This window comes from Bos indicus, chromosome 5 (assembly GCF_029378745.1).
Source record: "Bos indicus isolate NIAB-ARS_2022 breed Sahiwal x Tharparkar chromosome 5, NIAB-ARS_B.indTharparkar_mat_pri_1.0, whole genome shotgun sequence".
NCBI lineage: Eukaryota > Metazoa > Chordata > Mammalia > Artiodactyla > Bovidae > Bos > Bos indicus.
In genome coordinates, this window is record NC_091764.1 from 113,228,367 (window position 1) to 113,252,027 (window position 23,661).

The 23,661-nt window shown below is 43.9% G+C and overlaps 1 protein-coding gene across 7 annotated transcripts; it reads left to right on the plus strand.

Annotated features, from left to right (window-relative positions):
* The first annotated feature begins 148 nt into the window (after nucleotides 1–148).
* XRCC6 (X-ray repair cross complementing 6) lies at nucleotides 149–23,438 on the plus strand. 7 transcript variants are annotated; one of them, XM_070790494.1, is made up of 14 exons: nucleotides 332–494; nucleotides 898–987; nucleotides 3,518–3,630; nucleotides 8,368–8,506; nucleotides 8,784–9,038; nucleotides 9,701–9,881; nucleotides 11,790–11,976; nucleotides 15,501–15,669; nucleotides 16,961–17,122; nucleotides 19,062–19,191; nucleotides 20,336–20,436; nucleotides 22,167–22,280; nucleotides 22,684–22,740; nucleotides 22,847–23,012. In XM_070790494.1, coding segments are annotated over exons 1-13 (1,695 nt in total). In that variant the 5' UTR covers nucleotides 332–493; the 3' UTR covers nucleotides 22,737–22,740; nucleotides 22,847–23,012. The 7 variants fall into 7 exon arrangements, with proteins under 7 accessions (XP_019817448.1, XP_019817449.1, XP_070646597.1 ...); XM_019961889.2 differs by lacking the exons at nucleotides 332–494; nucleotides 22,684–22,740 and adding an exon at nucleotides 149–269 and having other exon boundaries at nucleotides 22,972–23,438; XM_019961890.2 differs by lacking the exons at nucleotides 332–494; nucleotides 22,684–22,740 and adding an exon at nucleotides 262–307 and having other exon boundaries at nucleotides 22,972–23,438.
* Nucleotides 23,439–23,661: the final 223 nt, after the last annotated feature.

A 23,661-nucleotide genomic window follows, 5' to 3' on the forward strand; every position in this document is an offset into this window, starting at 1 on the left:
CGCGCATGTGCGTAGTGTCCTTACGGATGACGAGGGGCGGGGTTTGGCGGGCGGGGTTTGGCGGGCGGGGGCGGGGCTTCGCAGACGGCGTGGTGGTAGTTCGCGTCCGGTGTGGATAGCGCCTTATGGGAGTGCGCGTGTTTGCTAGACAGGAACGGGGCGCGCTGTGCGTGATGACGTAAGCGGCGTTGATTGGGTGCAAGAACAGGAGCTTGCGCGTGCTCGGCGCCCCGCCTTCCGCCCAAAATAATATCTTCCTCGAGGTCAAGGTAGGCGGGAAGTGGCTGTTCTCGTTTGTTGCTTTCTGGTCAGGGCTGATTTCATTCTACTTTGCCTATTCAGTCGTGCGAGTCCCCCGTAGCCTCGCCGTGGGGCGGTGTCAGCCAGAAGTGTGCAGACCCGAGGGAGTGGAGGAGACAGCCTCTGATCTTCGTTTCTTCCTCCGGAGAGAAGGCGGCACCTGGCCTTGGAGGGCAGCTTCGTTTGAGACCTCAGTGGGCATAGCTGGCTGAGGAGTTGGGGGCGGGATGAGGATAAGTGGGTCTGCTAAAAGACGGAGTACCCTGGACTGGGAATCTCCAGTCCGGATGATGCCGGAGGCGGGACTGGACCACTGCGTCAGGCTACCCAAGCACACCCATTAGAGGCGTTATCCCGGGCCACCCCCCCTGAATCGTCCTTAAGGGATATAGCTCAGGAGAGGCTGCTTCAGGAATGGTCCCCATGCCCGTTTACCTTTGCATCTCAATTACCAAGCACTCCAGGCAGCAGGATCCAGCATCCCCATTTCTAACAAGTAACCTGTAGCCTTTAGGACAGATCTCAAAGGAGCCTAGGAGTGGATAACTTTTAGGTTTAAATTTACTTTGTTACTGATCTTCGCTTTCTTTCACCTAGTGAGCAGTAACAACATGTCAGGGTGGGAGTCTTACTACAAAAATGAGGGTGATGAGGAAGAAGAACAAGAAGAGGGCCTTGAAGCAGGTGGTAAGTGACTTTCATTAACACGTACCATTGTGTGTGTGTGAAAGACTTTCCCTGCCTATCTCTGCTGGATGACCCTTGTTGCCTCCTGGCCCACCCTTCTTTCCCCACAGAATCTCCAGTACTTTCCTCCCTTTGAACTTTGCAGAGCTGCTCTGAAAGTGAAAATGAAAGTTGCTCAGTCATGTCTGACTCTTTGCGACCCCCATGGACTATACAGCCCATGGAATTCTCCAGGCCAGAATACTGGAGCAAGCAGCCGTTCCCTTCTTCAGGGGATCTTCCCAACCCAGGGATCGAACCCAGGTCTCCCAGATTGCAGGCCGATTCTTTACCAGCTGAGCCACCAGGGAAGCCCTAGGCACTTTTATTCGGGTCCTGCTCTAGTCGATGGTACATTCCTTGTCTTAAACTTTTGCTGGGCACTGATAGATTGAGCTCCAATAAATTACACTGAAACATTGGTATTAAGGGTCACCTTAGGTGGCTCAGGTAAGACCTTTCCTAACCCAGGAAAGAAGTTTTTCTCATTCTTGGACCTCAGTGCAAAAATGTTTTCACCCTACAATAACTGCAGCAACCAAAGAGTAAATGTTAGCAACACAGATACAAGAGTCATTCCCTCACCTTGCTGCTGCTAAGTCGCTTCAGTCGTGTCCGACTCTATGCGACCCCATAGATGGCAGCTCGCCAGGCTCCCCCGTCCCTGGGATTCTCCAGGCAAGAACACCTTAGCCTGGTGTTTTGGGAATATGTTCAGGCAACACAGTAACACATAGGCCAAAGGAAAAGAAACAAGGGTTGCATGTCTGTTGTTCAGTTAATAAGTTGCATCCAACTCTTTGCGACCCCGTGGACTACAGTATGCCAGGCTCCCCTGGTCTTCATTGCCTCTCAGAGTTTGCTCAGATTCATGTCCACTGGGGCAGTATGCTATCTAACCATCTCATCCTCTGCTGCCCGCTTCTCCTTTTGCCTTCAGTCTTTCCCAGTGTCAGGATCTTTTCCAGTGAGTTGGCTTTTTGCAGCAGGTGGCCAAAGTATTGGAGCTTCAGCATCAGTTTTTCCAATGAATATTCAGGGTTGATTTCTTTTAGGAAATCATGTACTCTACATACTGGTTAATTTAAGTCCTTGGTAGAAAATGGTAAAGTATTTTTATTAAAAGTGAGAAATAAAAGAAATATAAAAATGAAAGATCTGTAATCTACATAATCTATCACCCTTACACAGCCATTACTAGCATTTTGGCAGTTAGCATATTTACTTCCTTTATCTTTCAGACTATATATTTCCTAAGTATATATAGTCTGTTTTTATTTGTATCTGATTTTTGTATAATTGTAATTATAGTGCTTATATTTTTTCCCTTTAATTTATACTTTCAAAATTTATGTTTTTCAAAAAGAATTTTAAACATAACTGTGTGCCTTTTTTCTTTACTGTACTATAGATATATCTTTCCATGTAACTGCAAATATACCCTCTATGACTCATTTTAAATGTGTTGTGATTTTTTTCAGTTTACCTTCCTTTGGACATTTAAGTTTTCAGTTTCTTACTTTAATAAACAACATTGTGGAAATTTTTGCATAGGGTTTTTCCGTATCGTATTTTCTTAATATAGATTCCTGAGAAGTAAAATTCATTGGCTCAAGGTAGAATTTTTCTTTAAGGTTCTTGACACATATTGCTATATTGCTTTAGCAAAGATGGGAAAATGAATTTATTGCATTAGGAAACAGCATAGTCAAAAGGGAGACAACCAGATATATGTCTTTTTATGAAAAACTCAACATCACCTATAATGTAATTATGCCAGAAAAAAAGAAAGAAATAAACCCAAATCCGATGAAGTCTCTATAGGTCCTTTGTGGAAAAGACAGAACTATGTTAATCTACATCAAAAGAATGTAGTCAAGCAAAATCCAGAAGGTGGAAAACTATATGACATAATATCTAGGTTCTTTGGTAAATAAATTATAAGAGACAAAAGACAGAGGGGCTGTCCATGGATTAAGAGGCTTTAAAAACTGGTGTTTTTTTTTGTTTTTTGCTTTTAAGTCAAAACCAGTGTGTAGGAATGTTGGCTTGGATGATTAAACTATAAAGAAAAATAATGAAAAATGACTACCAAAGTCAGGATGGTGGTTACTCTTGGGAGGAAGATGGGTGTTAAAATTGGAAGGGGACCTGGAGAGGGCTTCAGGGGTGACTGGCAAGATTCAATTTCGTGATGTGGTGTTGATTTTAAGAATGTTTGCCTTTTTTTTTTTTTGGTTGCATTGCGTGAGCATGGCTTGCCAAATCTTAGTTCTCTGGCCAGGGATTGAACCCGTGTCTTCAGCAGTGAAAGCATGGAGTCCTAACCACTGGACCACAAAGGAATTCCCTAGGGATGTTCATCTTATAATAATTCATCAGGTTATAGTTTTGCTTAATGGGCTTTTTTCTATTTGTTTTAGTATGAATAATAAACATGATAAATGTGAAACAACCACAAATATTTCCTTCAAAATTTTTCCCCCCATAGGAGATTATTCATATTCAGGAAGAGATAGTTTGATTTTCTTGGTTGATGCTTCCAGGGCCATGTTTGAATCTCAGGATGAAGATGAATTGACTCCTTTTGACATGAGCATCCAGGTGAGACTACCTTTTCATTAAATTAAACAAACAAAAAAGTATTAACACCCCTTTAAAAAATGTGCACTCTTAGAAAAGTTTGTTTGGATTGATAAATGGTGGTTAGCCTCCTAGGATGGCTACCTATACTTGCAGCTGAAAAAGAATACCAAGAGTTGGAGAGCAGGCCCATTTTATTTTGGGTTTGAACTTCTGACCCTGGGAATACATTGGTCCCACCTTCTGTGTTAGCTCTGGTAGTAGAAGTGGGCTCCTTTTTCTCTAGAGATGTTTGTGTAAAGGAAGGAAACAACTTCCAACAGTTATGCTGTGAGATAAGCCCTTTTGTAAGTAATTATGTGAAATCTGAGTATTACTTGTGATTGTGGAAGATTATGACAACAAGAGGACAAACAGCCTAATTTTTATTTATTCATTTTATTTTGGTCGTGCTGGATCTTCATTGCTGCACGTGGGCTTTCTGTAGTTGCAGCGAGGCAGGGCTCCTCTCTATGTTGCGAGGGCTTCTCACTGCGGTGGCTTCTCGTTGCAGCACACGGGCTCTAGGTCATGCAGGCTCAGTAGTTATGGTACACTGGCTTAGGCGATCCTCGGGATGTGGGATCTTCCTCCACCAGGAGCTGGACTCACGTTACCTGCATTGATAGGAGGATTCTTTTGTTTGTTTGTTTAATATTTATTTATTTATTAGGCTGCGTTGGTCTTAGTTGTGGCACTCGAGCTCTCTAGTTGTGCACATGAACTTAGTTGCTCCATGGCATGTGGGGTCTTAGTTCCCCTACCAGGGATGGAACCCATGTCCTTTGTATTGCAAGGCAAATTCTTAACTACTGGACCACCAGGGAAGTCCCTGGCAGGAGGATTCTTATCCACTGTACCACCAGGGAAGCCCCGGACAACCTAATTTAGAAATGAGCACAAGACTTGAATATACATTTCTTTAAAGATGTTCAAATGTCCAAAAGCACATGAAAAGATGCTCGACATCTTTAGACATTAGAGAAGTGCAAACCAAAACCAAAATGAGGTATCATACCCACTAGAACTGGTATAATTGAAAAAAAAAAGAACAATAGGAAGTGTTGGCGAGGATGTGGAGAAATTGGAACCCTCATACGTTGCAGGTAGGAATATGAAATGGATCAGCTGCTGTGGAAAACAGTTTGGCAGCTCCTCAGAAGCTTAAACATAGACTTATTATTTGACCTAGGAGTTCCCCTCCTGAGTATTTACCCAATTAAATAAAAAACAGCTTCTCAAATCCTGATTCTGCCACTTACCAACTGTATGATATTAAGAGAGTTGCTAAAGCTCTTATATATTTTCTCATCTGTAAAATGGAAATAATAATAGTACCTGCTGTGTCAAATTATCAGAATTAAATATTTTCATTTTTTAGATTGAGATGTAATTTACATAACAAAATTAGGAAGTAATTTCATAACCATTTTGAAGTATACAATTTTAAGGTATTTAGTCATTCATGTCACCACTCCCTATCTCATTCTAAAACTTTTTGAATGGATAAACAAAATGTTTATATATAGGCAGTTCAGTTGCTCAGTTATGTCGTACTCTTTGCAACCCCATGGACTGCAGCACGCCAGGCTTCCCTGTCTATCACCAACTCCCAGAGCTTACTCAAACTCATGTCCATCGAGTCAGTGATGCCATCCAGCCATCTCATCCTCTGTCATCCCCTTCTCCTCCCACCTTCAATCTTTCCCAGCATCAGGGTCTTTTCCAGTGAGTCAGTTCTTCACATCAGATGGCTAAAGTATTGGAGTTTATATATAGGTGGAATATGATGGTTGTTATTTAGTCACTAAGTCGTTCTGGCTCTTTTGTGACCCCATGGATTGCAGCCCATCAGGCTCCTCTGTCCATGGAATTTTGTAGGCAAGAATACTGGAGTGGGTTGCCATTTCCTTCTCCGGGGAATCTTCCTGACCCAAGGATAAAATCTGAGTCTCTTTCATTGGCAATCAGATTCTTTACCACTGAGCCACTGGGGAAGCCAAATGGACTGAAGCCATAAAAAAGAATGACGTACTGATACAAGATACAAGGTGATTGAGCCTTGAAAACATTAAGTGAAAGAAGCCAGGCAAAATGTCACATACTGTATGTTTGCATTTATATGAAATACAGAATAGATAATCCACAGAGAATGCAGGTGGCTAGTTACCCCAGGCTGGAGGGGGAGGGAAGAATGGGGAGCAACTTCTTAATGGGTATGGGGTTTGCTTTTGGGATGATGAAAATTTTTGGTAACTGTTACAGATAGAGGTGGTGGCTGTACAACATTGTGAGTATTAATTGAACACTGAATTGTTCACTTTAAAATAGTTAGTTTTGTTATGTGAATTTCACCTCAATTAAACATGTTACTATCCCTTCACAGAGAGGAATTTCTAAGGATTTATTATATATCTTGTTTCTCATATTTTTGCAGTTGGGAATCAAAGAGAGGTTTCTCATGTTCTAATTTCTATACAAATAGTTCTTTCAGTTGACAAGTCAGAATATCTTGCATCTAAAAAAAAAGAATAAAAACAATTTTGAACTTTAAAGCAGTGGTTTTCAGTCTTTAACCTACATCATGCAGGGCTTGTTGACACAGATTATAGGACCTCACCCTGCAGTCAGAATTTCTGCTTCTGTGGGTCTAGAGCAGAGCCCAAGAATTTGCATTTCCAGGGCCTTCCCTGGTGGGGCAGTGGTCATGGTTCCACTGCAGGGGGCTCATGTTTGATCCCTGGTTGGGGAACTAGATCCCACATACAGAGACCAAAAAGAAAAGAAAATGCTTGTCCATCGAAGTTCCAAGGTGATGCCAGTGTTTGGAGATCACTCCTTGAGGAACACTGCTTTAACATTTTTTGGTTCACGGGCCTCTTTGGAGATGTGATGAAGGCTATATACCCTCTGCCCCAAAATGATACACTTACAGTGTATGTAAAAAGATTGCTATGTGTAATTTCACAGGGCTCAGTGAAATGGGAATACCTAGAGAACCCAGAAAGAACTGCCATATTATGCAGTGAATAAGTGAAACATTCACAGATGAACATAATGTATTTGATAAGGAGCAATGAAAAAACATTTACTTACATTCTATTTTAGTTTGTATGTGCTGTGTATGTGGTTTATTTTAGAACATGAAGAAACCCTCACCAGATTTTTGTAGATGTTTGTAGAGTGCGCAAAGAATAGATTAAAATATTTATAGAAATGATTACCTTAAAGATTTTAATTGTCTTTAGACTTAATAAATAAAAAATTTAAATTTAAAAAATGACTACTTGCAGTGAAGATTACTGTCAATGACTAGATATGCCATATATAAGTTCTGCATTCCAGGAGAGAGTTACTAAGGAGGAAGACCAGGTAGAGTCTCAAGCAGGATATGGAGGGGGGTTCCCAGGGTTGGTTTATTCCTCACGTTTGCAGAATCAGAAACTTAATTTTGTCAGCGTCCCTAGAATTATAGGCCACAAGGACTAACGCACTTATAAGACACTGATTTATCAGATGCTGGCTTTAGTTTAAATGGATGGCTAGAACTTTCCTGGAATACTGATGTCTTTAAATGTATGATTAAGCAAATTTTATTTCAAAAAATGCTGTTGGTAGTTACAGATTTATTTTAGGTCACATATACTTTTTTTTTTTAACATTTTTAAAATTTATTTATTTTTGGCTCTCTGTGTCTTCATTGCCTGCAGGCTTTTCTCTAGTTGCAGAGATTGGGGGCTACTCTCTAGTTGGGGTTCTTGGGCTTCTCATTCTTCTGTTACAGAGCGTGGGGTCTAGGTGCGTGGGCTTCAGTAGTTGTGGGGCACAGGCCTACTTGCCCACAGCATGTGGGATCTTCTTGGACCAGGGGTGGTACCTGGGTCCTGTGCATTGGTAGGTGGTTCTTAACCACTGGTGCTGGTGGTGGTTTAATCGCTAAGTCATTAACCGCTGGATCACCAGGGAAGCCCCCAGTTCACATATACTTAACATTTGCTTAAATTTTATACATGTATATTTTGTTTCTTGGTATCAGGCTACTAGAGAAATGATAAAATGGCCTGTCTAGACTCAGCCAATTAAGTAAATGACATCATTGGGACTCAAATTCTGGTTTTCTGATTCTGCTGCTGCTGCTAAGTCACTTTAGTCGTGTCCGACTCTGTGTGACCGCAGAGACGGCAGCCCACCAGGCTCCCCTGTCCCTGGGATTCTCCAGGCAAGAACACTGGAGTGGGTTGCCATTTCCTTCTCCAATGCATGAAAGTGAAAAGTGAAAGTGAAGTCGCTCAGTCATGCCCGACTCTTCGCAGCCCACCAGGCTCCTCCATCCATGGGATTTTCCAGGCAAGAGTCCTGGAGTGGGATGCCATCGCCTTCTCTGTTTCTAATTCTAGTGCTGGGCTTTTATTTATTTATTTCTATTTCCCTAGAGTTTCCTTCCTGGGTATATACCTGGTTTCAATTCTCTGATTGATTATGGTAGGAACTGCTTATACTTCTGTGTTTATCGCAATCTGCTTTTGTTATTATAATGTCAATGGCCAGCATTCTCACTGGTTTGTGAGTTGCCTGAAGATAGGAGTCACGCCTTGCTCTAAAGCCATGTATAAACTCAGCAAACACATATTCAGTGCTCTACTATGTGTCAGGCGCTTGTGGAGCTTAAGTTTAGTGGTAAATAATATTAATTGAAATTTTGCTTTTTTTTTTTTTCAGTGTATCCGGAGCGTATACACCAATAAGATCATAAGCAGTAATCGAGATCTCTTGGCAGTGGTGTTCTATGGTACCAAGAAGGACAAAAATTCAGTGAATTTCAAAAATATTTACGTCTTACAGGAATTGGATAATCCAGGTCAATAGTATTCTGTGATCAACTTTTCCCTTTTACATGAGAAGGGACAAGGGACATGCCATGCACAAGGAGGGCTGTGGAGGAGGAAGCAATGACATCTTGACTGGGAGTACGCTTTCCTGCACAAGGGGGTTCTTCCTGGGATGTGGACCTTTGTTGCATGGGTTAATCAGCTCTGGGTGAGAAAGAGACCGTAGGCCCTTCTGTTAGTTTTGTAAGTGTGGCCACTGACACCGTTCTGACTTTTCTGCCCATTTAACTCCCTGTCTCTGATCAGGTGTTAAACGAGTGCAGGAGCTTGACAAGTTTAAGGGGCAGGAGGGGAAGAAATATTTCGAAGACCAAATTGGCCATGGATCTGATTACTCCTTAAGTGAAGTGCTGTGGGTCTGTGCCAACCTCTTCAGCGACGTCCAGTTCAAGATGAGCCATAAGAGGATCATGCTTTTCACCAATGAAGATGACCCCCACGGCGATGACAGTGCCAAAGCCAGCCGGGCCAGGACCAAAGCTGGGGATCTCCGGGACACAGGTTGGTATTCTCATTCTGTTTTTGTTTTTTTTTTAACAGCTCCATTACAGCTCAGTTTTATTCATCAAACAAAGGATAGTACACCCTTTCCCCAAAGGAGAGGCCCCCAGTCTTTAATTAATTTATTTGATCACACCGTGTGGCTTGTGGGAATCTTAGTTTCCCAACCAGAGATTGAACTCATGCCCCCTGCGATGGAAGCGTGAAGTCTTAACCATTGGACCACCGGGGAAGTCCCTTCCATTGTTTTTTTTTTTTTTTGGTCATTGTTTAATTGCCAAGTCATGTTTTATTGCTTCTTTATAGCTGATGTCAAATATTTGCTTTTCACCCTTCAGAGGAAAATGAAAAAATAAAGTGAAGCTAGGGGAGACCATTATGTAACATTCCCAGTAAAAATGGCCAGGCCATTAGCTGTCTGAAGGACTCTACCAGAGCGAGCTTTTCTTGACTGCAGTGCCACCACAAATGCTGGTTCTTTGAATAACTTTTCTGAAGTCGTTAGAGCAGCTGATCCCCTTAACTACTTTCTCTCAGTCCTGAAAGTGTTTATTCTCACTCTAGTCTTTGGAAGCATTTGTTTAGCATATTTGAACTTAACTGAAAAAAATTCTCCCTTGTTGGAAATTGTTTCCCCTCATTTTTGTCTGTCCTCGCCCCAGGTATCTTCCTTGACTTGATGCACCTAAAGAAACGTGGAGGCTTCGACACATCCTTGTTCTACAGAGATGTTATCATAGCAGAGAATGAGGACATAGGGATTCACTTTGAGGAGTCTAGCAAGCTCGAAGACCTGTTGAGGAAGGTTCGCGCCAAGGAGACCAGGAAGCGTGTGCTCTCCAGGTGGGTATTAAGCCTGGGTCAGCACCTTCAAGGCCCCTAACTAATCATAAGCCCATGCATGGCTTTGACCTTCTTGGCAACTTAGCTTTGGGTTGTACCAGCTCTGGGTTATACCACTGCCTCACTGTGTTCCTCTTAGAGAAATGTGCTTTATTTCAGGATGACACAAGCTATTTGCTTTTCTTTCTCTAGACAGAGCAGGTATGCTGTTTGTCCGAAGTAACACACCTCTCCTTTGGGGTAAACAACTGTGGCCTAACGATGTCCCTGGGTGCACTCTGTAGAACATTGTCAGTTTCTTCTCCTCTGTAGATTGGGGATAACAATCGTACCTCGTATAGAACAAAAACCCAATGCATGTTAATTATTATCATTGTTGTGGTGGTATTCTAGTTTCTTATTAAAAATGAAAAAGGGAAAGTGTTATTTGCTCCCTCATGTCTGACTCTCTGGGATCCCGTGGACTGGAGCCCACCAGGTTCCTCTGTCCATGGAACTCTCCAGGCAAGAATACTGGAGTGGGTTGCCATTCCTTTCTTCAGGGGATCTTCCAGACCCAGGGATTGAACCTCGGTCTCCTGCACTGCAGGCGTATTCTTTACCATCTGAGCCATGGGAACCAGAGCGTTGGATTATCTTCTTTTAGAGAAGTTAGGATTAGAATCCTAAAGCCTCTTCAGTGTTTCTTACTGAAGAGCATCAGACTTCTTCACATGCTTTCCTCAGTAGAGAAGAATGAGACCATTGGTAGATTTGGAGCTGTTTTCAAAAAATTACAATTCTACTAGAAAACCCATGAAGTTTTTTAAGGAAACCAAGATGCAGCTCTTTGCTATAGTTATAGTTTTGTCGTTGGTCTCTCTTTTCCTCCAAGAAAAGAGGGGGGAAGTTTCTCTTTTTCCTCAAATAAGCACCCTGTCACCTCCCCCTCTTCCTGAAACAGTGGAATATTGTTACTACTACAGTTTGGAAATCTAACATATTGGTGGAAGTGGCAGGGAGGATGAAACAGTGGTTGAAGGTAGGTTATGGAGTCAGATTGACTTGAATTCTAGTCCTGGCCCCTTTGCTGTGTGGCCTGGGGTAAATCATGTAGCTTCTCTGAGCCTCAGTAAAATGGGAGCAAAAATGGTTCCTCCTTAAAGGACTGCTGTGATGATGAAAAGGAATAACGTAATTATAAACGATAGCTAGTCTTACTATTTTGTGAAAGAGTCATTATAGGATACTGATATGAATAATAATAAATTGGAGCTATTTGAGAACTAATTGCCTAAGGCTTAGAAAATTATTACACTTACCCTTGCTATAATAAAATAACGTAATTATTTTACTGCATGATTATTATGTGCCAGGCACCGTCCTGAGCTCTTTGTCTCCAGACTCTCAGGAACAAGTCTGATGGCTTGAGCCTGGACCAGATGTGCCCATCCTTTGGTCAGGGTAGGGCATGGTACTTTGCTGGACATTTTCCCAGAGCAATAGGGAAAGGGAGATTTCTCAAAGAAAAATTGGGGTTTCATGGTTAAAAGAAGAGGGAAGATATACCAGACAAGCAGAAAGCACAGATAACATAGTACTTACAGGGTTATGATGATGATTAAATGAGAAAATAGCTGTAAATTGATTTAGTAAATGGCTAGACTCAATTTAAAAAATCATTACAATACATTCTTATCATTATTTTAAGGAGTTAATAATATGTTCTGAAACTAATTTTTTGTGATACAGACCCTGAGAAGTATTACAGCAAACTCCATTGTATTATTAAAATGCTTTATGTTTGTATTCAAAGAGCTTGAATTGTTGGACGGGATGAAACAAATCAGGGCTTGGGAGCCATGAAGGTATTTTAGATAGGAAAGTATAATCTTTAAGTCCAAATTAAAAAATTTTTCTCTCCTTCAGGTTGAAGCTTAAACTCAACAAAGATGTCACGCTCACTGTTGGCATTTATAATATGGTCCAGAAGGCTTACAGACCTCCCCCAGTGAGGCTTTATCGTGAAACCAATGAACCAGTGAAAACTAAGACCCGGACATTTAATGTAAATACAGGCAGTTTGCTTTTGCCTAGTGACACCAAGAGGTCCCAGGTAGGTCTTCCTTCTTAACTGAATTTTGTCCTGTTGAACTGTTGAGGAGGGAGACAGGATCAGTCTAACCAGTTAAATAACTTTCACGTGTGCATCTTTCCAGCCAAGTTGTTGTCATTACCCTTTGGAATATGGCATCTGGATCAGTAATACCTTAGGGGCTAGAAAGTTAGAACCAGTTATTTGAAAGAGAGGTCAGTGAAAACTTCAGCCCTCTATCACTCAGCACGTGCTGCTCTGAGTCTTAACAGTCTAATTCCTTGCTCAGTACCATGGCAGAAAGGGTTTTATAGTTGACTAGGTAGGCGCGTTGTGTGTACTCAGTCATGTCCAACTCTTTGCAACCCATAAACTGTAGCCCACCATGGCTCCTCTGCCTATGGGATTTCCCAGGCAGGATTACTGGAGTGGGTTGCCATTTCCTACTCCAGGGAATCGTCCCGACCCAGGGATCAAACCCAAGTCTCTTGCATCTCTTGCATTGGCAGGCAGATTCTTTACCACTGTGCTATAGGGCTTCCCTAGTGGCTCAAGTGGTAAAGAACCCGCCCGCCAATGCAGAAGACCAGGTTTGATTCCTGGGTTGGGAAGATCCCCTGGAGAAGGAAATGGCAACCCATTCCAGTATTCTTGCCTGGGAAATCCCATGAATAGAGGAGCCGGGTGGCTGTAGTCCATGGGATCACAAGAATTGAACACAACTTAGTGACTAAGCAGCAACAAGGGAGATGAGTTAGGGAAAGTGTGAAGTGTGTTAGATGTGAAGCGTACTCATTTTTTTAGGGAGAGGGTTGTTGTTTTTTTTGCCAAACTAACCACAGTTTCTTCTGTGCTTTGAAATGATACGTGCATGCCTTTCTTAATCTGAAAGACAGACTAAGAATGTAGAACATTATGTCTCATCCTCTCACCTTTGTTTAATCTGGAGAAGGATTTTAATTTATTCGGCTATGCTGGGTCTTAGTTGCAGATCTTTGATCTTCCTTGTGGCATGAAGGATCTTCTGGTTGTGGCACGGAGGATCTTTATTATTTAGTTGCAGCATTCAAACTATTATTAGTTGTGGCGCGTGGGATCTAGTTTGCTGACCAGGGATGGAACCCAGGCCCCCTGCATTGGGACTGTAGGGTCCTAGCCACTGGACCACCAGGAAAGTCCTAATATTCTGTTAATTTCTGCTATGTGGCAAAGTGATTCAGTTATATATAGGGCTTCCCTGGTAGCTCAGGTGGTAGAGAATCCACTGGTAATGCAGGAGACCCGGGTTTGATTCCTGGGTCAGGAAATTCCCATTCCAGTATTCTTGGGATTCCCTGGTGGCTTAGTCGGTAGAGAATTCGCCTGCAATGTGGGAGACCTGGGTTCAGTCCCTGGCTTGGGAAGATCCCCTGGAGAAGGGAAAGGCTACCCACGTCAGTATTCTGGCCTGGAGAATTTCATGGACAGAGGAGCCTGGCAGGCTACAGTCTATGGGGTTCCAAAGAGTCAGACACAACTGAGCAACTCTCACTTTCATATATATATATATATATATATATATATATATTTTTTAATATATATATATTCTTTTCCATTATGGTTTATCTCAGCATGTTGAATATAATACTTCCCTGTAGAAAGGTTTAATATCTAAAATTAAAGTTGAATGAGTCATCCTTTCTTTTTAATTATGCAAAATGTGGGAGAGCACTTTTGCATAAGTTCAAGACATAGGAGGATCAACTAAGTGACTAAAATTAGATATTATTTTGATTCAACCCTTGAGATGTTTTTTAGAGCACAAATTTCAGGCCAAAGTGTCTTGCCCTACTTTCCAGAAGGAGAAAATGACAAATTTCCCCTTCTATTTTGCAGGTAGCTTAGCTTTCCATATTGGTTTATTGATAGGCAGTACCTCTTCTGGTTTCTGAGTTTCTTTCTTGATTCATTGTGCCTACAAGAAAAATCTTTTAAGAGCTCTGTTTTGTTTTGTTTTGTTTTTTAAATAAAACTCAAATTTGATTGTTACTAATTTCTGTTACAAATCACATATTTAGGATCCAAATGCAAATGTTGACATTTGAAAGTGTAACAGGTAGTAACAGATGTTTGAAAGAGATGTGTGTGTGTCTGTCTGTGTGTGTGTCTGCCTCCCATATTAACTGAGACCTCTCACAGTACCTGACATAGATCCTCTCAATGAATAGGTAAGGTTTGAGCATCCTTTTTGTGTCAGCGGGTGGTGCTGAGAGTTTGTTGTTGTTCACTAAGTCGTGTCCAACTCTTTGCGACCCCGTGGACTGAGAGTTCAGTACACGTTATGACATGAGGGAAAGCATAAATGCTGAAAGAGCCAGGCCTTTAGCGCCAGATGTGGTTTGGTTTGAGGCCCAGTTCACTTGTATAACCTGGAGCAAGTTAGTAACTATTGAGCGTCAGTACACTCATCTGTAAAGCAGAGTTTTTAACATTTACCGCCTGAAGTACCATTTCACGCCAGTCAGAATGGCTGCGGTCCAAAAGTCTACAAGCAATAAATGCTGGAGAGGGTGTGGAGAAAAGGGAACTCTCTTACACTGTTGGTGGGAATGCAAACTAGTACAGCCACTATGGAGAACAGTGTGGAGATTCCTTAAAAAACTGGAAATAGAACTGCCTTATGATCCAGCAATCCCACTGCTGGGCATACACACTGAGGAAACCAGAAGGGAAAGAGACACGTGTACCCCAATGTTCATTGCAGCACTGTTTATAATAGCCAGGACATGGAAGCAACCTAGATGCCCATCAGCAGATGAATGGTTAAGAAAGCTATGGTACATATACACAATGGAGTATTACTCAGCCATTAAACAGAATACATTTGAATCAGTTCTAATGAGATGGATGAAACTGGAACCTATTATACAGAGTGAAGTAAGCCAGAAAGAAAAACACCAATACAGTATACTAACGCATATATATGGAATTTAGAAAGATGGTAACAATAACCCTGTGTACGAGACTGCAAAAGAGACACCGATGTATAGATCAGTCTTATGGACTCTGTGGGAGAGGGAGAGGGTGGGGAGATTTGGGAGAATAGCATTGAAACATGTATAATATCATGTATGAAACGAGTCACCAGTCCAGGTTCGATGCACGGTACTGGATGCTTGGGGCTGGTGCACTGGGACGACCCAGAGGGAGGGTAGGGGAGGGAGGAGGGAGGAGGGTTCAGGATGGGGAATGCGGGTATACCTGTGGCGGATTCATTTTGATATTTGGCAAAACTAATACAATATTGTAAAGTTTAAAAATAAAATAAAATTAAAAAACAAACAAACAAACAAACATTTACCGCCGAGGAAGTTGTTACAGATGATAAACTGGGTGGTAAAAGTGCAGCCTGGTCAGCCGTCAATAAGTGTCCGTTCCTATTGGCAGGAGGAAGGTGCTTCCTGCCCCTTAGAAGAACGCCGGTTTTCACTTGCTAGTGTCACGTAGCGACCATTTGCGTCTCTGCATAGCCTCTTTACATGGCTCTCGTCGTTCCCTTTCTATAGACCTATAGTCATCGCCAGATTGTATTAGAGAAAGAGGAAACGGAAGAGCTTAAGCGGTTTGATGAACCAGGTTTCATTCTCATCGGTTTCAAGCCCTTGATGATGCTGAAGAAGCACCATTACCTGAGGCACTCCCTGTTCGTGTACCCCGAGGAGTCCCTGATAAATGGTAAGGGGCACGGGCCACGGGTAAACGAAGAAGTGACGTAGAAGGCAGTTTACCGAGCAGCATTTCCCAAATGGCTGCCGCTGGAAACTGTATAGGAGGCGTTACTGGGTGTTTTGAAAGTGTTTCATGCTCAAATAAATTTTAGAAACATGGGACTAAAGAAAGATTTCTTTAGGACCTACAGTACACTGACACATATTGTGAATATCCAGGAGGGGATATGAAATTAGCATATTTAAAACTTACTTGCTTTGAAATTCTTTCTTGGAGGCATTGGATAGGGAGTTTGGGAAAAACAAAACACAAACCTGGCATCTTCTTTAGTGTTGCAATTAGAAATGCATGAACTTGACCTCTGGGCTGATGCTGAAGCTGAAACTCCAATACTTGGACCACCTGACGCGAAGAGTGGACTCATTGGAAAAGACCCTGATGCTGGGAAAGATTGAAGGTGGGAGGAGAAGGGGACGACAGAGGATGAGATGGTTGGATGGCATCACTGATACAATGGACATGAGTTTGAGTAGGCTCCGGGAGTTGGTGATGGACAGGGAGGCCTGGCATGCTGCAGTCCATAGGGTTGCAGAGTCGGACATGACTGAGCAATTGAATTGAACTGAACTGAACTTGGCCACTGGGTTTATCTGTCCAGACCTATATTCCTCTGTGCTATAACTAATGAACCCCCTGGATCTGGACCTGACTGGTATTCATTAGCAACTCAGGCTTATATCATTAGCCTGCTGCTGCTGATAAGTCACTTCAGTCGTGTCCAACTCTGTGCGATCCCATAGACAGCAGCCCCCCAGGCTCCCCCGTCCCTGGGATTCTCCAGGCAAGAACACTGGAGTGGGTTGCCATTTCCTTCTCCAATGCATGAAAGTGAAAAGTGAAAGTGAAGTCGCTCAGTCGTGTCCGACCCTCAGCGACGCCATGGACTGCAGCCTTACAGGCTCCTCCGTCCATGGGACTTTGCAGGCAAGAGTCCTGGAGTGGGGTGCCATTGGCTTCTCTGATCATTAGCCTAATGACAGTGAAAGTGAACTGACATCAGTAATTCACATTCCTAAGTGGAATATTTGATGCTCCCAATCTCTTACTCCTTTCCTTTTTGTGCCTCTGCTCCCCCAACTTTTCTCTCTGCTCTGGGTCCATCACCCCTGACCTATTTAAGTGTCAAAAGTCCTTTTAAGAAAATGGAAGAGAAACTGTAGGCTTATAACTTGGGCTAAGAGGGAAGAAAGGAGGAGACACCTTTAGGATGTAGAACCCTGGGATGTTTGTTTTCCAGGGAGCTCAACCCTGTTCAGTGCTCTGCTCACCAAGTGCCTGGAGAAGGAGGTTATGGCAGTGTGCAGATACACACCGCGCCGGAACAGCCCGCCTTGTTTTGTGGCCTTGGTGCCACAGGAAGAGGAGCTGGATGACCAGAAAATTCAGGTGGCTCCCCCAGGTAGGTGGAAGAGGTGATTTCAGGGCTTTTGAACTCGGCTTAGGCTTTGGAATCACTCATGGGATACCAACTCAGACTGGCCAAAGCAGAGTCTCTAGGAACGGAGCCTGGAAATTTTGTATTTATAAGGTTGCTGTTGTTGTTAGTCACGAAGTAATGTCTGATTCTTTTTCAACCCTATGGACCGTAGCCCGACAGGGTCCCCTGTCCGTGGGACTCTCCAGGCAAGAACACTGGAGTGGGTTGCCATGCCCTCCTCCAGGGGATCTTCCTGACCCCGGGGATCTAACCCATATCTCCTGCATTTCAGGTGGGTTCTTTACCCAGTGAGCCAACTGGGAAGCCCTTTTATAAGGTTGCATAGGTGAATTTGAAGAGCAGCTGGAGAAGGCTATCATATGTGGTTGTGCAGTACACAGCATGTACAACTGTACAAGGCAGCTCTGCGGCCAGGGTTGAGAATTAACTACATAGGGACTATTCATGGGTTATTGTCATAAGTTCATGGGGTCTCACAGATATCACATTCTTTACTAAAAACCATTGTTTGATACCCTGGTAATGTTAAATAGTCGATTTATCTCCTGTGAACAAGGCAGTGAGGTATAGAGGAAAGATTGGGTTTTGAAGTCAAATTTTATCTTATACTTAAGTGTCTGAAGTAAGACACATAAGTGTCTTTTTGAGGTCCTTCTCTGCCACCTGTTAGCTTGCCAACTTGGGCAAATAATTGAACCTTCCTGTTTATGTTCCTTCTCTGCAAAGATGAGAATTCTGGAATACTTTTCTCTCAAGGTTGCTTCACATTTGAAATAAGTTAATAAACATATAAGTGCCTAGCCCAAGGCAGCCTACTACTGTCGATGGTAGTCATTGTTCTTCATTAGCTATGCTAATAAAAATGATAAAGGAAGTCTTTAAACGTGTTAATATTTCTAACCCTGGTCATCAGAATGCTCAGGAACAGCTTTTATGTCAGTTCTTAAGCTGTAGTCTCAGCTCTGTGCTCCTGAGGGGGTGAGGCTCTTCAAGCCCCATTTCTCCATTGCCAGCAGGCTGTCAGGGAGACTGTCAATAGTGGGCGCTAGAGGGAGACATTAGTGCTGGGGAGAGCTAAGAGGCTTGCTCCTTCCTTTTGCTTGGACCTCTTGGCATTGCCAGCAAGGGCTCTTCACCTGGGTTTCAGTCTCTGGATTTTTCAGTCTTTTTGAAACCCATCAGTAATAGGAGAGGGATCAGCCTGATAACCCTTACCTCTTCCTGTTTAGTATGTGTTGAAGGCGGGGGAACAAAGGGGAGAGGTTGAAGCTCAGAGGAGAGGCTGATGGTGGGGTGTAGCCCTCCAGGGAGGGGCACTTTCCACCTGGCTCTGGGTGTAGGGAAAAAGCTGGAGGCTGGAAGCTGGCTTGGAGGGGACATGGACCGGAACAGGAAGTACCTGAGAAGGATGGTGGCTCAGGTGACACTGGCCAGAACAGGAAGTACCTGAGAAGGAACTCTCCTGCTTTCAGGCCTCCCTTTTGAAGACGCCGAAGGGAGTCTGCTAGGTAGATGCTCACAGGAATCAGCTGATAAAGAAGAAATGGGGTTTGCAGGGTGTCAGCCCCAGCAGGAAAAAAAGAAAGTGAAGTCGCTCAGTCATGTCCGACTCTGCGTCCCCGTAGGCTGTAGCCCACCAGGCTCCTCCGTCCATGGGATTTTCCAGGCAAGAGGACTGAGTGGGTTGCCATTTCCTTCTCCAGGAGATCTTCCTGACCCAGGGATTGAACCCAGGTCTCCCGCATTGTAGGCAGATGCTTTACTGTCTGAGCCACCAGGGAAGTCAGCCCCAGCAGCACAGGACACAAAAGGGTGAATCAGGGCTGAGAGAAAAACGACGACTCGGTGACTGAAGCCTTTTATTAGATCAAGTCTCCGAAGACGTACCTTTCTTCCTCAGGCTTCCAGCTCGTCTTCTTGCCCTATGCTGATGACAAACGGAAGGTGCCCTTCACTGAAAAAGTCATGGCCAACCCAGAGCAGGTAGACAAGATGAAGGCTATTGTTCAGAAGCTCCGCTTCAAGTACAGGCGAGTGATGCATTATTCACAGGCTTTCTTCTGGAACTGCCTCTTGAGTTGAAGGTCTAACTGGAGTTTCAACTTAAACACAGACCAAGAGAATATGATTTTCTAATTTTCCATTAACTGATGGTTTATAACTCTTTAGAAGCTATGCAGAGAGTGAAAGGTCTTATATTGAAACTCCGGAATTGTGCGAAGTGTTTATAGCTGTTGTGACCTTATGAGTGTTTATGACCTGTTGTGCTGAGAAAGCCAGGTTAGTTAGTTGAGTTTGCTCAACAAAGCAGCAGTAAGGAGAAGGTTCTTGGATGGCCTTCTTCTTGATTGTTGTCACACAACGAGTAAAAGTAAGTAAACCCAGTGTCAACTGTTGCAAGGTTAAAAGGATGATTATATCATTCAAGTTACTCCCCGTCACACGCACGTAGACCATCTCGCAGAACCCTCCATTCCATCTTTTGTCTCTGGGCTACTTCTGGGCAAACTGACCTTCCTCCTTCAAAGGAAACCTGGTATAGTCCTTTATTGGGCAAATGGAAGCAGTGTTAAGATTCTACCACGTGCCAGGCACTGTTCTAGATACAGTTCCTACAGTGTCTCATTTATATAATTCAATGGCATTTTCATAAGAACCTGCTCATTTTACAGATGAAACTGAGGCTTAGAGGAGTGAGGCAACTTGTCCAGATTCACCCAGCTAAAAGGAACGGGAGCCAGGGTTCAAGTCTAGGACTGTATGCCTCTAGGTTCTTTCTCTTTTTACTCTCATGTTGCTTTTGAATGTGGTAAAAGAAACTGTCAAGTTCATTATCTCCTCAGCGCCTATCATCCGTCCTTCATCTTTTCTCTGTACCTGCCTCCCCTGGCCCTGCCTCCTCTATTTCTGTCTCTGCCCACAGCTGCCATTGTCAGACAGATAGGTGGGTATTGTTTTGCTTTTAAGTTCACTTTTGTATCTTTAGCATCAGACAATAAATTGAAAATTGGGAAGAAAGAGGTTGATTCAAGAGAGAAAACTCCCAGCTGTTTTACCCTGGGTGTATTTCTCAGCTGACCTTGGGCCTGCACTGTCTCAGCTGAGTTTTTATTTTTGTTTTTTAAATATTTACATCTTAACTTTAAAAATTTATTCATGGTACTGTTTTAACAGAAGTGACAGCTTTGAGAACCCAGTCTTGCAGCAGCACTTCAGGAACATGGAAGCCTTGGCGCTGGATTTGATGGAGCCTGAGCAAGCAGTGGACCTGACATGTAAGGAGGCCATAACCGAGCTGAGAAGTTCTTTTCATGGGAGGCTTTCATGTTAATTCTTCCTGCTCCAGTGCTATGCATGCATTTCCTGGCAGCCTGTGAGTACTTGACCTTGTTGTCTAGGGCATCTCTGCTTGAGAGATTTTCTAGACCAGCTTAGATTGCCTGGGAACAGATCTGGCCAGTTCTGCAGTAAAAGGTGGAGAAAGTGCCAGGCTTCTGAGACCCATCTCTGAAGTAGGCCACCCATGACTCCGTGTTGGTAAAAGTTAAAAACAACAGTCTGTACCATTTATTGAGTGCTTGCCGTGTGCCGGGCACTGTTGTCCAGTGTGTTGACTCATTTATTCCTGATGACCGTGAGGTGGGTGCTGTTACTATCCTTGGTTTGCAGAGACGGGAGTGACTTGCCCCAGGCACCAAGTAGTAGTGGTGGGTGGATCTAGGTTCGGAATCCTGTGAGCTGGCCCAGAGCCCTTGCTCTGAACCGCTGTGCCCACTGCTGCTGCATCAGATGGCATGCTCTGCCTTCGGAAAATGTACCTCGTTACCCAGCATGGAGATCTGCCTGGCCTCTGAGCTCCCTGCTGGCCCCTGTCTGGATTGTGACTCTCTGATGTATTTCATAGGAGGATGCATGACATTTAGCGATGTCAGTAAATCCCCAGTGGAAAACAGGTTGGATTTAATAAAGACTCTAGATAGCGGTTGAAAAGATCAGAACCATTAGTTTGGTCTTCTTGGCTTCCCAGTTATTAATGTTCTCTTTCATATTAGACAATAGGAGCCAGCCTTACAAGCATAAGCGTTATTGGACCTGGGTCATGGTGGTGACTATCAGCTGGGCCTGGCATGCCCCTGAACCCCCACCGCTTCAGGCTTCTCTCTCACCCTCCTTCAGTTCATACTCTGCACAGCTGGCCTGCAGGGAGATCCAAAATGTCAGTCTGAACATGTCGCTCCCCCGTTCATAGCCCTTCAAAGTCTCCCCAACACTCTTAGCCTGAGGCCTAGTTCCTGGGCAGGCATCTGAGGCTTCCGTGACCTCGCCATGCTGCCTTTCTAGCCTCCTTGCTGGTCCTGCCCTCCTCATACTCCACCTGCAAGCTGTGTCACCTGCTGTCTCTCATTCCCGTGCCTTCTGCTGAGACTGGACTCAGCTTGCCAGACTGTCCGCACAGAGTCCTTCTGACCACTGTCCCGCCGTGTTCCCGCATGCCTGTATGGCCTCTTCCTTCACGGCACTGCCGGACTCTGCTGCATTTGTGTCTTCACCTCCTCCTCCTCCCACCTGGCCTGTAAGCCCCGAAGGCAGGGACTCTTGTTGAATCCCTTGGCTCTAGCCCTGTTCTCAAGTCTGCCCCTTCTCTGCTGTTTGACCTCAGCAAAGTAATTTAACCTCTCGAATTTCCACTTCTGTAAAATGAGGAGAGAGGTTTCCCTACCCCAGAGATTGTTAGGAGGAGTAAATAAAAATAATAGTAAGTTTAAAGCATTTAAGAGAGTGCCTGGCTGTTGTGCTCATTAAGTGCAATTGTTAGAAGCTACTTGGTAAATGTTAGACTTTCAGTGAACATTTTCGTGGCCAGGTGAGCTGCCTCCTGGAGCCTTCATACACCTCCCCGTCTCAGCAATGCTGTATTTTCTTCTCTGGTCCCTGTAGATTTTGACTGGGCCGAGGCTGGGCTTGTGACTCACCAGGCCACCCTTCTTGTGTTTTTATTTTCTAGTGCCCAAGACTGAAGTAATGGATAAAAGACTGGGCTCCCTCGTGGATGAGTTTAAGGAACTTGTCTACCCACCAGATTATAATCCTGAGGGAAAAGTAACCAAGCGAAAAAAAGGTAAGGAGCTGGGCATGGATGTTCAGTGGGTTTCTTTTTTTTTTTTGGCCGCACCGCACAGCTTACAGAGCAGACTGCCTGTGTTTTCACCTAGAAGTTTTATGGTTTCAGGTCTTACATTTAAGCCTTTAATCCATTTTGAGTTTTTTTTAAAGTATGGTGTAAGAAAATAATTGATTCTTTTGTGCATAGTTGACCAGTTTCCCCAGCACCACGTATTGAAGAGGCTGTCTTTTCCCCCTATTCTTGCTTCCTTTGTCATATTTATTGCCCGTGTAATGCAGGTTCATTTCTGGACTCTATCTGCTTCACTGATTTATGTGTCTGTTTCAGGGCCAGTACTATATTTGATTACTGTAGCTTTGTAGTATAGTTTGAAAGTATAATTGCTTTTTGAATAAAGGAAGGAAGGAAGGAATGACTTGCTCACCCAGAATGATCAGGAGTTTGGAGTGAACTGGTAAGACTCGTGACCTTTAACTCCCTCCTAGATGTGATACTTTCTAAATTTTGTGTATAACTGAAGCTGCCTTATCAAGACACCCGTCTTCCCCAACGTGTGCTAGGTGGGCATCACAGCTTTATGGAAGATGGTTAACTGCTGCCCTGATGACGTGAGGGCCCCTGTGCTGTATAGCTGGGATCCCACTGGTAGCCTTTCCAGTCACTCCCACCTGACCTCTGTCCTCAGATGATGAAAGTTATGGAAGCAAAAGGCCCAAGGTGGAGTTGTCCGAAGAGGAGCTGAAGGCCCACGTCAGCAAGGGCACACTGGGCAAACTCACCGTGCCTGCCCTGAAGGAAGCCTGCAGGATGTACGGGCTGAAGGGCGGGCTGAAGAAGCAGGAGCTGCTCGATGTCCTCACCGAGCACTTCCAGAAGGCCTGACCGGAGAGCACACAGCCAGCCAGCCTTCCACAGTGCAGCCAGGCTGCCCAGTTTTGTTTTTGTCAAGTCAAAACCTTTTGTCTCCTGATCCAGGACGAGTCCGTGTGACAGAAGTCAAGGACTTTGTTTATGAGACTTTCTGTTGCCATGGAGACAGCCCGCCTTCTCACTTTGCTGTGTCTTACTCTACTGTCTGAATAAAGAGCCTATCTTTGTACTATATATTGTTCTATAGAATAAAAGAAAAAAGATGTCTCCTTTGCATCCAAAGATGCCATTGGCTGTGAGCTTTACTTTCTCTCCCACTGGGAATGCGTTTCCTCACAACGGAAACAAGAAATATCAGTGAGGGTAGGGAAGAGTGTGACAGTTATGGACACATGAACATGCTTTAGGGATGATGATCCTGCTGCTGCTGCTAAGTCACTTTAGTCGTGTCCGACTCTGTGCGACCCCACAGACGGCAGCCCACCAGGCTCCCCCGTCCCTGGGA